This window comes from Mirounga angustirostris, unplaced genomic scaffold, assembly GCF_029215605.1.
Source record: "Mirounga angustirostris isolate CCGP_5_RB_7025 unplaced genomic scaffold, mMirAng1.0.hap1 SCAF_5, whole genome shotgun sequence".
Taxonomy (NCBI): domain Eukaryota; kingdom Metazoa; phylum Chordata; class Mammalia; order Carnivora; family Phocidae; genus Mirounga; species Mirounga angustirostris.
In genome coordinates, this window is record NW_026991713.1 from 94,650,472 (window position 1) to 94,664,427 (window position 13,956).

A 13,956-nucleotide genomic window follows, 5' to 3' on the forward strand; every position below is an offset into this window, starting at 1 on the left:
ATGCCATTTCTTCTGCCTGTCCTTCTGCCTGTCTTCTCCCTCTTCTTCTCTGTCCACTCACTTACATCCGCCTCACACATCCTCAGGCTTCTCTTGGGACTATCACTTCTCACTCCACAATATTCAACCTCTCCCCTTTCATTTGACCCTTTCACTCAGCATTTATAGAAGTAACATTTCATTTAAACTTGTTCAAGTTTCTTTCCTCTTAAAGAAACTCCCTGTCACCCTACATGTCTCCAAGGACTGCCCTATCAATCCCCTTCCCTTCAGACGAACTCAGCAAAATTGACTCCAGTTCTTGTTTTCCTCTCACTCGATAAACTGCCATCAGGTTTCTGCCCAACATAGACTGCTAGGTCCTAGTGTTCTCCTTGTGCCTAAATCTAGAAAAAAAAAAAAAAAGAAGATCATTTAATCTATTATTTGATTTCACCGTGGCATTTGACATGGATAGCCAGGGATTTAACAATAACAAACTTTACAGATCATCTTTGTAATTTATAAGGCAGCAAATTAATGCTTTTAATATTATTGATCCCTCCTCCTTTAAGCAATTAATCTTGAAAGTATTTCATTATTTCTAGTTTCTTAAAAACAACTTAAGTTCTGTTGTATTTTGCATCAACACATTATAAAATCATGCAAACTGCTGAAATGATTTTTTCTAATTCTATATGCCATTAATAGATGCCTTGGCATCAAGCCCTAATAACTCCAACTAGTAAAAATCTTGACTCTTCTTTTCTTAAAAATGTCCTTTTGTGAGGGAGGGCTTAGAGATCCCACACACTCCCGTGTTTCTCTCTCTGTTGGGCCCTTCTTGTTCCATTGGGTGCCCCTGCCCATCATATAGACCCTGGGGTTCGTTGGGGCTCTGTCCTGGGCTCTTTTCTCTTTTCACCAACATATCCTACCTGGGTATTTGCATCCATTTCCATGGCATCAGGTTTCCCAACAAGCTGAGAAATCTCTAATCTGTATAAGTAGGCCAGATCTCAGTAAACTGGCAATGTTCTGATCGCTTCAACTTTAACCTACAGTAACAAATTTTGTACATTCTCATTGGACAGCTCGCAATGGAACACTATAATCACATTTTCGCAATGTATGAGGGACACTCACAGTTAAGAATAGAGATGATGAGAGACAGAGATAGTGACAAAGAAATGATTTCGTTAGGATACAAGCTTTGCTGCCCCAGTGAGGAGATCTTAAATGCAATGACTTAAATAAGAGAAAGCATTTTTCAATTACATGGAAGTCTCATCCAAATACTAACCAGGCCTGACCCTGCTTAGCTTCCAGTCTAGGCTACAGCGGCCTTTGGATGATTCAGGAACTCAGACTGCATCTTGCTTATTGCTCTGCCTTCTTTGACACATGGCTTCCATCTGAAGGTCTACTATAAGAAGATAGCAGGAGGGGAAGAATGAAGGGGGGGAAATCAGAGGCGGAGATGAACCATGAGAGATGATGGACTCTGAAAAACAAACTGAGGGTTCTAGAGGGGAGGGGGGTGGGAGGATGGGTTAGCCTGGTGATGAGTATTAAAGAGGGCACGTTCTGCATGGAGCACTGGGTGTTATACGCAAACAATGAATCATGGAACACTACACCAAAAACTAATGATGTAATGTATGGTGATTAACATAACAATAAAAAATTTTTAAAAATGACCCTCCTAGGGGAAGGATGAAGGGGGGGAAATCAGAGGGGGAGACGAACCATGAGAGACAATGGACTCTGAAAAACAAACTGAGGGTTCTAGAGGGGAGGGCAGAGGGGGGATGGGTTAGCCTGGTGGTGGGTATTAAAGAGGGCACGTTCTGCATGGAGCACTGGGTGTTATAAGCAAACAATGAATCATGGGACACTACATCAAAAACTAATGATGTAATGTATGGTGATTAACATAACATAATTTAAAAAATAAATAAAATTAAATAAATAAATAAATAAATAAAATGAAGGTCTACTATAGAAGCTCTGAGTATTGTCATCATGCCCATATTCCAGCCAGTGGTAAGGAAGGAAGGGGGAGTACAAAACCCACTCTTCCTTTTGAAGTCATGAAACACTGCTACCATCACTTCCACTCATACTCCAATCACCTGAACATAGTCATATGTCACACTCAGCTTCAAGGGAGAAGGCTAGAAAATGAAAGTTTTGAGCTAGGCAGTTTGTGCTCCACTAAAACTCAGGAGTTCTATTATTTTTTTAAAACTTTTTTTACTTATTTGAGAGAGAGAGAGATCATGAGCCAGGGGGAGGGGCAAGGGGAGAGGGAGAAGCAGGCTCCCCACTGAGCAGGGAGCACAATACCGGGCTCAATCCCAGGACCCTGGGGTCATGACCTGAGCCGAGGTCAGACGCTTAACTGACTGAGCCACCCAGGCACCCCCTCGGGAGTTCTATTATTTAAGCTATAAAGATAGAATTGGAGAAGGGGTAATAAGATACAACCAAGAGTTTCTGCTGCATGGATGTGAAATGGATGTTTTAGAAATCGATAAATTTACTTATTCTGTTCATTACAATATTTTCTATTTTGCTATGTTCTATCTCATGTTTTTTAAATCTTGGTCATAACTCACTGATCATATCATAGCTCATTATAGATGATGACCCATAATTTGAAAAACATTGCTCTAAGCCTACTGTGTCAAACATGGTAACCAGTAGCCACATGGGCCATTGAGCACTCAAAATGTGGCTAGTCTAAATTGACTGTGTTTTAACTATAGAATCCCACACCAGATTTCAAAGACTTAGTTACAAAAAAAGAACGTGAAGTATCTTAGCTATTTTTATATATATTTTTTTAAGGTTTCTTTTTTTTTTTTAAGATTTTTTTTTTTTAATTTTTATTTATTTGAGACAGAGAGAATGAGAGAGAGAGAGCACATGAGAGGGGGGAGAGTCAGAGGCAGAAGCAGGCTCCCTGCCGAGCAGGGAGCCCGATGCGGGACTCGATCCAGGGACTCCAGGATCATGACCTGAGCCGAAGGCAGTTGCTTAACCAACTGAGCCACCCAGGCGCCCCTTAGCTATTTTTATATTGATTAAATGTTGAAATGATAATATTTTGGATATATTAAGTAAAATATATAATCAAAATTAATTTAATCTGCTTATTTTTGCTTTTTATTGTGGCTACTAGAAAATGTAAAATTACATAGGAGGCTCACGTTATATTTTTATTAAGCCATACTACTCTAAACTCTAGATGCAAATGTTAAACTCCCTTTGAATATTAATACTTGAATATTCCATAAGCACTTTATTTTTTTTATTTTTTTTTAGAGAGAGTGTGTGCACAAGCAGGCAGAGGGGCAGAGGGAGAGGGAAAGAGAATCCCAAGCAGAATCCACGCCCAGTGCAGAGCCCGACGTGGGGTTCTATCTCACAACCCTGAGATCATGACCTGAGCTGAAATTAAGAGTGGGACACTTAACTGGCTGAGCCACCCAGGTGCCCCTACAAGCACTTTCTAAAACCAGACTCTTTATTTTCCCAGTCCTCAGCCCTTCTTCTGTCCTTCGTTCCCATTTTGTATTTCCTCTGTTTCAATCAATTAAAGACAACACAATTCACTCCATGACCAGCCAGGAAAATTGAAAGGTACATTCCATCACATTCATATATTCGCTGTGTACTACAATTTTACCTTTTAAATATGATATAAATCTATCAATCTTTTTCTAATGTCATCATGAATGCCCTAGTTCAAAAATACCATCATCTCTCACTTATATAATTAAATTAATTCCCAAACTGGACTCTCTGCCTCCTGGATTGTCTCCTTTCAGTCAGTCTTCCAAATTTCAGTAAAAGCAATCTTTCCGAGAAACAAAGCCAGAGAAGTGACTCCACTGATCACTCCCCAAGCACCTTAATAGTGCCAAAAAGTTCCTTTTTGATTTGAGGACAGCTTGCTTCACCACTTTCCTGAACACATGGGCATTTTTTTCTAAACCAAGTACTTTTCATTTCATTGAATGTGTCATGATTATTCTCACCTCCTGAGCCTTTGTATAAGTCATTCCTTAGGTGTTTAGAATACATTTTTCATCTCCTTCTTTCCTCTGGCTAAACACTACTCATACTTCAGAGCTTAATTAAAATTTGGCTGTAGGGGCACCTGGGTGCCTCAGTTGGTTAAGCGACTGCCTTCGGCCCTCTGACCCTCCCCCCTCTCATGCACTCTCTCTCTCTCTCTCATTCTCTCTCTCAAATAAAGACATAAAATCTTAAAAAAATAATAAAATAAAATAAAATAAAATAAAATAAAATTTGGCTGTAGGGGTGCCTGGGCAGCTCAGTCGTTAAGCATGTGCCTTCGGCTCAGGTCATGATCCCAGGGTCCTGGGATTGAGCCCCGCATCGGGCTCTCTGCTCTGCAGGAAGCCTGCTTCTCCCTCTCCCACTCCCCCTGTTTGTGTTCCCTCTCTCGCTGTGTCTCTCTATCAAATAAATAAATAAATAAAATGTTTTTTAAAAATTGGCCTTGCCATAGATTTCCTTTCCAAGCCCAAGAATGGATTATGTGCCCCTCTTATGTGGTCTCACAGCATCCTGAACTTCGATAATAATGTTTGGCTACCAAAAGGATGAGATCATGGGGCGCCTGGGTGGCTCAGTTGGTTAAGCGACTGCCTTCGGCTCAGGTCATGATCCTGGAGTCCCGGGATCGAGTCCATCGGGCTCCCTGCTCAGCAGGGAGTCTGCTCCTCCCTCTGACCCTCCCCCCTCTCATGTGTTCTCTCTCGCATTCTCTCTCAAATAAATAAATAAAATCTTAAAAAAAAAAAAAAGGATGAGATCATGCCATTTGAGACAGCATGAATGGGCCTTGAGGGTATTACCCTAAGTGAGGGTATTATGCTCAATCTCTCAGACTGAGAAAGACAAATACCATATGATTTCACTCATAAGTGGAATCTTTAAAAAATGTATGAAAAATAAAAGAAGAATGGGACCTATGAGTACAGAGAACAAACTGTATTCCCCTCTCCAGTGGGAGTTGGGGAGGGCATGATGGGCAAAATGGGTGAAGGGGAGAGGGAGGTACAGGCTTCCTGTTATGGAAGGAATAAGTCACAGGAATAAAAGGCACAGCATAAGGAATACTGTCGATGATACTGTATAGCAATGTATAGGGACAGATGGCTGATACTTGTTGTGGACATAGCATAATATATAATGTATAAATTTGTCACTATGTTGTACACCTGAAACCAATGTAATAGGGTATGTCAACTATACTCAAAAAGTAAATAGGTAACATTTCATAAAAGCCCATGCACAAAAGATATTTCTAAGAGTGCTAGATGCTTGAAAGAATCAGTAGAGTGCTATCTCAGTGGACACATTGCTCAGCAGTATGTGCCATGTGTAACACACTCCTAAAAGAAACATGCACAACAGTTGTTGGTAATAGTGATATCTGAGTGAATTAAACCATACCATTGATTTTAGTAAAGCACCATATTTAGCGCTTTGTGCTACATGTTACACACTCCATATAGGAACATGTCCAAAAGGTGATCCTGGCAATGCTGGATTCATGAATGACTCAGTGTACTGCTATTCCCAAATAAAAAGATACAAAATATAAAAAAGAACCTATCACAGTTGAAGAATACAATAACCAATAAAAATACACTAGAGGAAATCAGGAGTAGACTAGGAGATGCAGAAAAATATATCAGAGATCTGGAAGACAAGGTAATAATAGAAAACACCCAAGCTGAAGAGCAAAAAAGAAAAGAATTTTTAAAATGAGGAAAAGTTAAGGAATCTTTTGGACAAGTAAATAAACATTCGTATTTCAGGGGTCCAAATAAATAATAATGTTTTCCTACTGGATTTTTTATTCCTTGCTTGTTTGTCTGCTTTCACACTCATAGAACATAAGACCTTTTAGTGCATATCTGTTTCTACATATTTGACCACTCCATCTCCATAATTTTGCATGATACCTAGCCCTACTAGGCTCAATAATTACTTATAAAACAACCAGAAGAATGGATGGATGAAATAGTTCATTTGATTAGGGATTGTTGAGGAGTAGCATATTTAGAAGACTGTAACAAAATTTGTTTGTATAGTAGATGATAAATTGGGTTCTTTGTTATGCACAGTAGGTCAAAGTTTTGTTTTGTTTTGAGGTCCTGCTACTTCTCTTTTCATCTTTTCACTTTCTTAATACAGGAAAATACTTTCTATTATCATTCTTCCAGGGTCTGGCTCTTCATCCACAATCAGGTAATATCCCTAAGGTCAAAAAACTATTACTGTAATCTAATACCATTTCCATAGGGAACTATTGAATTCTGAAAACGCTTCAACATTTGAGTAGGCATATTTAATGGAGGACTTGCAGGCATGCTGACTTGACGTGAAATAACTATTTTGAGCCTGTCCAGTGTTGCTTAAATTGTAGCTTCCCTTGCCAACTATTCAGGCAAGAGATGTGAGGAAAGCCATAAAAGGAGCAGTGGGGAAGTGGACCGAGGGAGTAAGAGAGAGAAGGGGTTGAAAAGCCGATTAGCTGCTTCACAGTAAAACCCGGAGAAAGTGAGCACTAACGGGAATGTGGATTTTATCCCTCCAGGAATTCTATTCAGCCCAACCGGAAATAACCTTGACTGTAATTAGGCCCCTGAGAGCAATGACCCTTTCAGAGAACGTTCAGAAACCTCTACTTTGTTTAGACACCCTGTGTGGGTGGAACTTCCTGTTTGCACCAGGAGCAGTATAAAGCCTAGTTGCTCTGAGGAATGTTTGGGACCAGACCATTTGCAGGGAGCAGGGTACAATACAGTCTGGTCTCCTCAGGGCCCTTTTCCCTGCAGCATGGGGAAGAACAAACTCGTTCATCCAAATCTTTTTCTCCTCCTTCTGGTCTTCCTGCCTGCAGATGCCTCAGTCTCTGGAAAACCGTGAGTTTCACAGAGAACATGAAGAATCCTTTCCTTAAAAGAGATTCCTTTGATTCTCATTTAGAAGATTCATTTGTCTTTCCCATAAAACTGTCACCTTCTTATCTCTAAGGTCTCTTCCAATGATGAAATTTCATAAATCTGGTTTATTCATTCTTTACTTATTCTTAACTATTTTTCTCCAACTCTGAATCCCTGACTTTCTAAATTTTCTAGAGATATACAAAGACTTTCAAAGGGGCATTGGCAATTGATACTTTTAAAGGAAACAATTTTCAGATCCTCACATTCAGATTGATTTTCTCGAGACCATGCTATTTATCCTTTCTTACTTCTCCTTTCTTAATTGCCCATCTTCCACTTTATAAAAGAAAGACAAACCTCTCCCTCAATCAGATGTTACCATGAAGCATTGTCCTGGAGTATAAAAATCTGTAGGGTGGAATAATTTGAAATACTAATAAGGAACAATTTGAAATACTGATGCTGATGTTGAGAAAGCAAAGGATTCTAACAATGAGGGAGAAAATTCTTTTGCAGATTACGTGGTGATGATTTGTTTCAACAAAGTTGAAGGGGGATCTAAAGGAAATACCCACTGATAGATGATTAGAAGTAATTCTTGATAATAGGTACTGGGTGATTTTTGGTACCTAATGCAGAAGGAGTTCCAAGAACTGGTAACAATGATATAATTGTTTTATCTGTATTTTATTTACTTTATGTAAACAATTTTTCATGGCACTCATGTCCCTACAACTAAAAATAGCAACAGAACTAATGTTAAGCCTCCTTCAATTCTTGCAATTAAAGAATATCCATCCATGGATACATAAAAACCACTCATTTTTCTTATTAAAGATGTGTTTCAAAAATATTTTTATTTTATATCTAATATGTGTGAATATTATAATACATTTATTTTGTTTTGATAAGTTATATACTAGTAAGACTTGAAAATAATTCAATCCAGAAGAAAATGTTTAACAGCTTTATGGTCACATAAAGAATTAATGTTAAATTAAGCACCCATATATAATATTACATATATATGAGTATATGTCTATATATATATACACATATATAGTTAATAAAGAAGCAAGAGTTATCCATAAAAATATTTTGAAGCATAAAAAATCATAGGATAAACTTCTATGTTGTAAGCGGTATGGTAATTCAAGTTTAAGGAGGAAAAAAAGGAAAGATGTTAAATTTCTGATCATACAAAAAGAACCTTTTGATGTATTTTTTAAGTTGGTCATACTGGGTATCTTATCACTATGATATTTAAGAATCCATTGAAAACTTATAGAAGACTAAGTTTTAACTTAAAATGTCATCAAAAATAATATCTTTTGCTATTATTTGTGATAAAAATATAGATGTTCACTTGAAAATATGTAAGGAATGCATAGTGTCTAAAAATTATTTTAGGAATTCTGTGAGCAAAAATGTTTGAAAACTACATAGTCAATAAAATTATATATGAGGATATTGGCAAAGTTTCTGTTCTGCTCATTGAGTTACCAAGACCCATAATTCCATCACTAGAAGGCCATTTTTGGGTGGAACCATTGTCTAGCCATGAGTTGAAAGGCAAATATTTAAAATGCAAACAGTCAGGGTTAGGTAACATGGAGATTTCATTAGTCACTTACCACAACTGAGACTTTAAACTAATGACTCACTTTCTTTGAGCCTCAGATTCCATATCTGTAAAGTAGAAGCAAGTATTTGCCATACCATTTTCACAGGGTTGTTGAATATATATAACCAATGAAAATACTGTTTATCGATTGATTTTTATAGTGCCTCTCTTGAGATTTGCTTGCTTTTTACAGCAATCCTAGTGTAAAATAGATTTACAACATGAATAAACATCATTAGCATATATTTTATTTGAATTCAGATGCTCACATATTGTGTTCCTTAAAGTGAGGTATCCTAGCAAGTTTTAAACTATTTAAAGCTCACTTCCAGCAAAATGTTCATTGCCATGGCACTGATGGTGGAACAGGGAATAATTCTCATGCATGCCATTCAACAGCACAGATCAATGTCATGTTCATCAATATATCCTCTCTTGGTATCAAACTAACAATCATTGTGATGGAAAATAGTGCTGGTGATAACAATACCTCTCCTTTTACACTCTCCTCTAACTGGACTTCCCCCATTCCCAGGCAGTACATGGTCCTGGTCCCCTCCCTGCTCCACTCTGAAACCCCTGAGAAGGGCTGCCTCCTTCTGAGCTACCTGAATGAGACAGTGACTGTAAGTGCTTCCTTGGAGTTTCTCAGGGAGAACAGGAGCCTCTTCACTGACCTGGTGGTGGAGAAGGACTTATTCCACTGTGTCTCCTTCACTGTAAGTATGCCTATTTGACTTCATATACTTGAGTCTACCGGTTAGGATCATAGGCATCTAGAATTCAGTCAAGATAAAGATTTGAGAGCCTGGCAAAGACTTCAGAAAGAAATCTAAATATAGCAACTGTGCATAGAATGTAAGAAGCAATGCATGAATTTCCAACCATGGGAGACAAATACTTATAGGCATATTAAAAATCAACTTAATGATCAAAGAAAATTTCTATTAGCCAGGAGGGGAAAAGTAGTATCCACTAGACAAAAGGAAAATGTGACTTCTTAAAATTAAAATGGAAAAAATGTTAATAAGGCAAACGAGACCAACACATGACATAAGCCTCGAGTGGTGGTCTGACAGGAGCACATCAGCCCATATTAAAAGGGAAAATTGTAGAAATTACTATAAGCAAATATCCACTATCTCTTCAGAGTTGCCCATATATAAAATGCTTACAGCCTACAGCCAATAAGATATGGTAACTTCATTTCCCATAGCCTTAAATATGCTTCTACCATGCCCCTTTAGCACAGAACATCAACTTGGTAAAGTTCATTATATAATTGAATCAAGACTGTATTGGCTGATCTATAAGGAGATGTGAGTCTCACTTATGACCTCTTTTACTGATGTATTTTCCTCCATCTTCTGTTCTGTCTCCCCATTTATAAAATGATGGAAGTAATTCCTGTCCATGCCAACTTCCCCTGATGAAAATGAGGGGGTGCAGTGAAGTAAAGGTGCCAGGTCTCCAGGGAAGAGAGGAACAGAGAGTGTAGGAGGAAACTTGGAAGACTGAATGGGTTCTCGGGGTCTGTCCTATATTTCAGGTCCCAAGATCTCCGTCCAATGAGGAGATCATGTTCCTCACTATCCAAGTGAAAGGACCAACCCAGGAATTCAAGAAGCGGACCACAGTGGTGGTTAAAAACCAAGAGAGTCTGGTCTTTGTCCAGACAGACAAACCCATCTACAAACCGGAGCAGACAGGTACGAAGAGGCTCTACAGTCAGAACAACTCCTTCCTCCCCTACATTTTCCCTGGTCAAAGGCTCTATAGTCCTGGTTCTTTAACAGTTTTTTTGGCCGGCTGCTAAGCCTGATTTAAGGTTTCTGGGACTCATGGAAAATATTTCTGTTTCAGTGAAGTTTCGTGTTGTCTCATTGGATGAAAATTTTCACCCCCTGAATGAGTTGGTGAGTCTCCAAATACTATCTAGAATCATTATTATCTGTGTAAACAATCTGGGAGCCTGGTTTTGGTGCTGGGGGAGGACTAGGGCGAGGAACAATCTGGTATCACTAGCAGTGATTTCTGGCATTACAATAGTGCAAGATCCTCATTTAAACCAGAATCCCAGGTCAAAGAAGTAGCTAATTCTTTCCATCTTGGTACTGGTACTTAGTCAGTTGTCACACAATTAAACTTACTCTTTATAAAGTTCTCCATTAGGCAAATTAGAAAGATATGTTAAATAATAGCTATGCCTACACCATGAAATAATTTAAATTCAAATAACTTCTCAAAGATTTAGAATTTTTCTAAACACACCTACCAGAACCTCTTCTATCAAGGAAGAGTGTAATCAGTGTTTGTTCTTTGAGACTAACACCTGATATTTATAAGAAATAACTCTTTCAACTTTAATGCAGACATCAAACCAGAAAGTCTTAATTTTTCTCTCCCAAATCTACTGCTCCACCACATCTTCTTATCTCACAGGCAATTCTTTTCTTCTAACTCCTAAAACAAAAGCTTATTGTGGGGCACCTGGGTAGCTCAGTTGGTTAAGCAACCGACTCTTTATTTTGGCTCAGGTCATCATCTCAGGGTCCTGGGATCGACCCCAGTTTCGGGCTCTGTGCTCAGCGGGAGTTGGCTTGAGGATTCTCCATCTCCCTCTGCCCCTCCTTCCACTCCCACTCTCTCCCTCTAAAATAAATAAATAAATCTTAAAAAAAAAAAAAAAAGATTATCGCATAATCCCTGTTTTCTCTTTTTCTCTCATATCTACATCCACTTTATCAGAAAATCATGTTAGCTTGAAATATATCCAGACTATTTCTATTTTCTCACAACCTGAATTGCCACAATCTCATCCTGGCCAATATCACCTCTAAACAAGGCTGTTGCAATAACCCTGAAGCTAATCTTCTATTTTCTACTTCCATTCCTCTATCTAAAATAAACACCTCATCCGTCACTCTAGCAGTCTTACCCTGCTTCATTTTTTCTTCTCAGCATTTCACTACCTAATATAAATCAGGTGTATACATATATATATACACACACATATATATATGTTTATCATATACATTTTATCTTTGAGATCTATATCATTGATATAGATCTCAAATAAATACTGAACATCAAGTAAATATCAATATCAAATTATAAATATAAAATATTAAGTATATATAAAATATGTATCTCCTAAATATATGTGTGTGTATGTGTTTCTTATATATCCATCCCTATTAGAATGCAAGCTCCATGAGAGTAGATATATTGTTCTTTTGTGCTTTGCTGTGCTCCCAGCATCTAGAATGATGCACAGCACATGGTAAGCACTTAATAAATATTAGTTTTTTAAAAATGACTAACCAGGGGCGCCTGGGTGTCTCAGTCATTAAGCGACTGCCTTCAGCTCAGGTCATGATCCCAGGGTCCTGGGATCGAGCCCCGCATCGGGCTCCCTGCTCAGCGGGAAGCCTGCTTCTCCCTCTCCCACTCCCCCTGCTTGTGTTCCCTCTCTCGCTGTGTCTCTCTCTGTCAAATAAATAAATAAAATCTTTAAAAAAAATAAAAATAAAAATGACTAACCATTGATAGTGGAGGAGCTATTCTTCCTCTTTATTCTTAGTACTAAGAATTCTGTGACCATTTCAATATTTGGGTCTGAGTATGGTTCTTATAGTTCTGTTAGTGTTTATTTCTTAATCTATAAAATTTCCTAACAAAGGAGTGTTCCTCACTAGGATGCCCATAAGTATTTAAGTAATGTTAGTAAATCTCATTCTTAATGAATGGCTGTGCACATGGATATTTGTTGCTGATGGCCTAATAAGTTCTTAATATTATTTATTAATTGCTTAAAATAGATTAATTAAAAGTTTTGTAAAATTTAACTTGGATTTTTTTTTTCTGTTTTACTACAGATAGAGTTACTCTACGTAAAGCTGTCTTGCTTATAAATCAGAATTGAGACTATTTGAGAATAATTCTACATTCCTTTATTTCTCTTTTGTCTTTCAGATTCCACTAGTATACATTCAGGTAAGCAACATGAAACATTCCATAAACTGAATTAAATAAATTTAGAGAAAATGTTCATATTTGAGAGGTTCTTACCATATACCAGGAACTTGTCATTGAGGGAGAAACCTTTGAGCTCATATCGCACTAGATGGTTCTAACTCATCTGTCCTCCCCACCCCTCACCACCACCCCATTGGTTTATTTGTGGCTAACATAGGAGTTTCCATAGATTTCTTTTATTGTCTCTAATGTTCTAAGCTCTTTTATAAGTTACAATTACTGTATCCATAGGACCCGAAAGGAAATCGCATCACACAATGGCAGAAACTCAAATTAGAGAATGGTCTCAAGCAATTGAGCTTTCCCCTCTCGTCCGAGCCCTTTCAGGGCTCCTATAAGGTGGTGGTGCAGAAGGAATCAGGTGGAATGACAGAGCATGCCTTCACCGTGGAGGAATTTGGTATGGATTATGAGAAGTCATGGAGCATTTTTCTTCATATCTAAACTTCTAGGGCCTAGAATTTGAGCTTATTTAGAGTCCTTCTATTTCCTATGTGTGAGGTTGAGCTTTGAGTAGAATCAATTATATCTAATTCCAATGAGACTATCAGTGATTTGTGAATAGAACTTCATATAGCTTGGTTAATTTTGTAATAATTTTTAATCTCAAAAAATATGTAAAACATTCTTGTTTTAGACAAGTCTTCCATAATTCATTAAGGTTACAGTGATCTGTCACAGTCCTTCAATCAGAATATCCATTTGAGGGGTGCCTGGGTGGCTCAGTCAGTTAAGCATCTGCCTTGGGCTCAGGTCATGATCCCAGGGGTCCCTGCCCAGCGAGGAGTCTGCTTATCCTTCTCCCTCTCCCTCTGTCCCTCCCCCTGTTCATGCTCTCTCTCTCTTTCAAATAATTAAATAAAATCTTAAAAAAAAAAAAGTATCCATTGGTAGTAAGGTGGTTGTATTGGAGAGTATAGCTACATATTCAGAGCCCTAAAATATTACTAGGGAATTGTTACTGAAAATACTAATTCCCCAAAAGTTGAAAAACAATCACTGACTTCCTTTATCTCCAATGAACAGTGCTTCCCAAGTTTGAAGTGCAAATAACAATGCCAAAGATAATCACTATCCTGGAAGAAGACGTGAATGTGTCAGTATGTGGCCTGTGAGTTTATATATTTTTTAATTTTTTGAGAGAATTATTTAAAGGAGACTCATCATTTGGGATATTTTGACTTATTTCTTCAGGAGCAGTGAGAGCACAAATACCTTAAATGCACGGGATCATCCCATCTCTGGAACCTTCCTCACCTGTTGCTTTTCTATTTTTCCTTCTTATTTTCTTTCATGGTCTTACCAGTATTATTATAACTA

General features: G+C 37.9%; 1 protein-coding gene across 2 annotated transcripts in view; it reads left to right on the forward strand.

Moving 5' to 3' along the window:
• Positions 1 to 6,775: 6,775 nt before the first annotated feature.
• The window catches only part of LOC123843985 (alpha-2-macroglobulin), a 49,957-nt gene continuing 42,776 nt past the window's right edge, over positions 6,776 to 13,956 (forward strand). The window contains exons 1-7 of one of the 2 annotated variants that reach the window (XM_045873883.3): positions 6,776 to 6,950; positions 9,134 to 9,317; positions 10,148 to 10,307; positions 10,462 to 10,514; positions 12,574 to 12,594; positions 12,868 to 13,036; positions 13,663 to 13,747. In XM_045873883.3, the coding sequence (XP_045729839.1) occupies positions 6,865 to 6,950; positions 9,134 to 9,317; positions 10,148 to 10,307; positions 10,462 to 10,514; positions 12,574 to 12,594; positions 12,868 to 13,036; positions 13,663 to 13,747 (758 nt within the window). In that variant the 5' untranslated portion in view covers positions 6,776 to 6,864. The remainder of the gene's footprint in view (positions 6,951 to 9,133; positions 9,318 to 10,147; positions 10,308 to 10,461; positions 10,515 to 12,573; positions 12,595 to 12,867; positions 13,037 to 13,662; positions 13,748 to 13,956) is intronic. The other variant, XM_045873882.3, reaches the window with a different exon arrangement.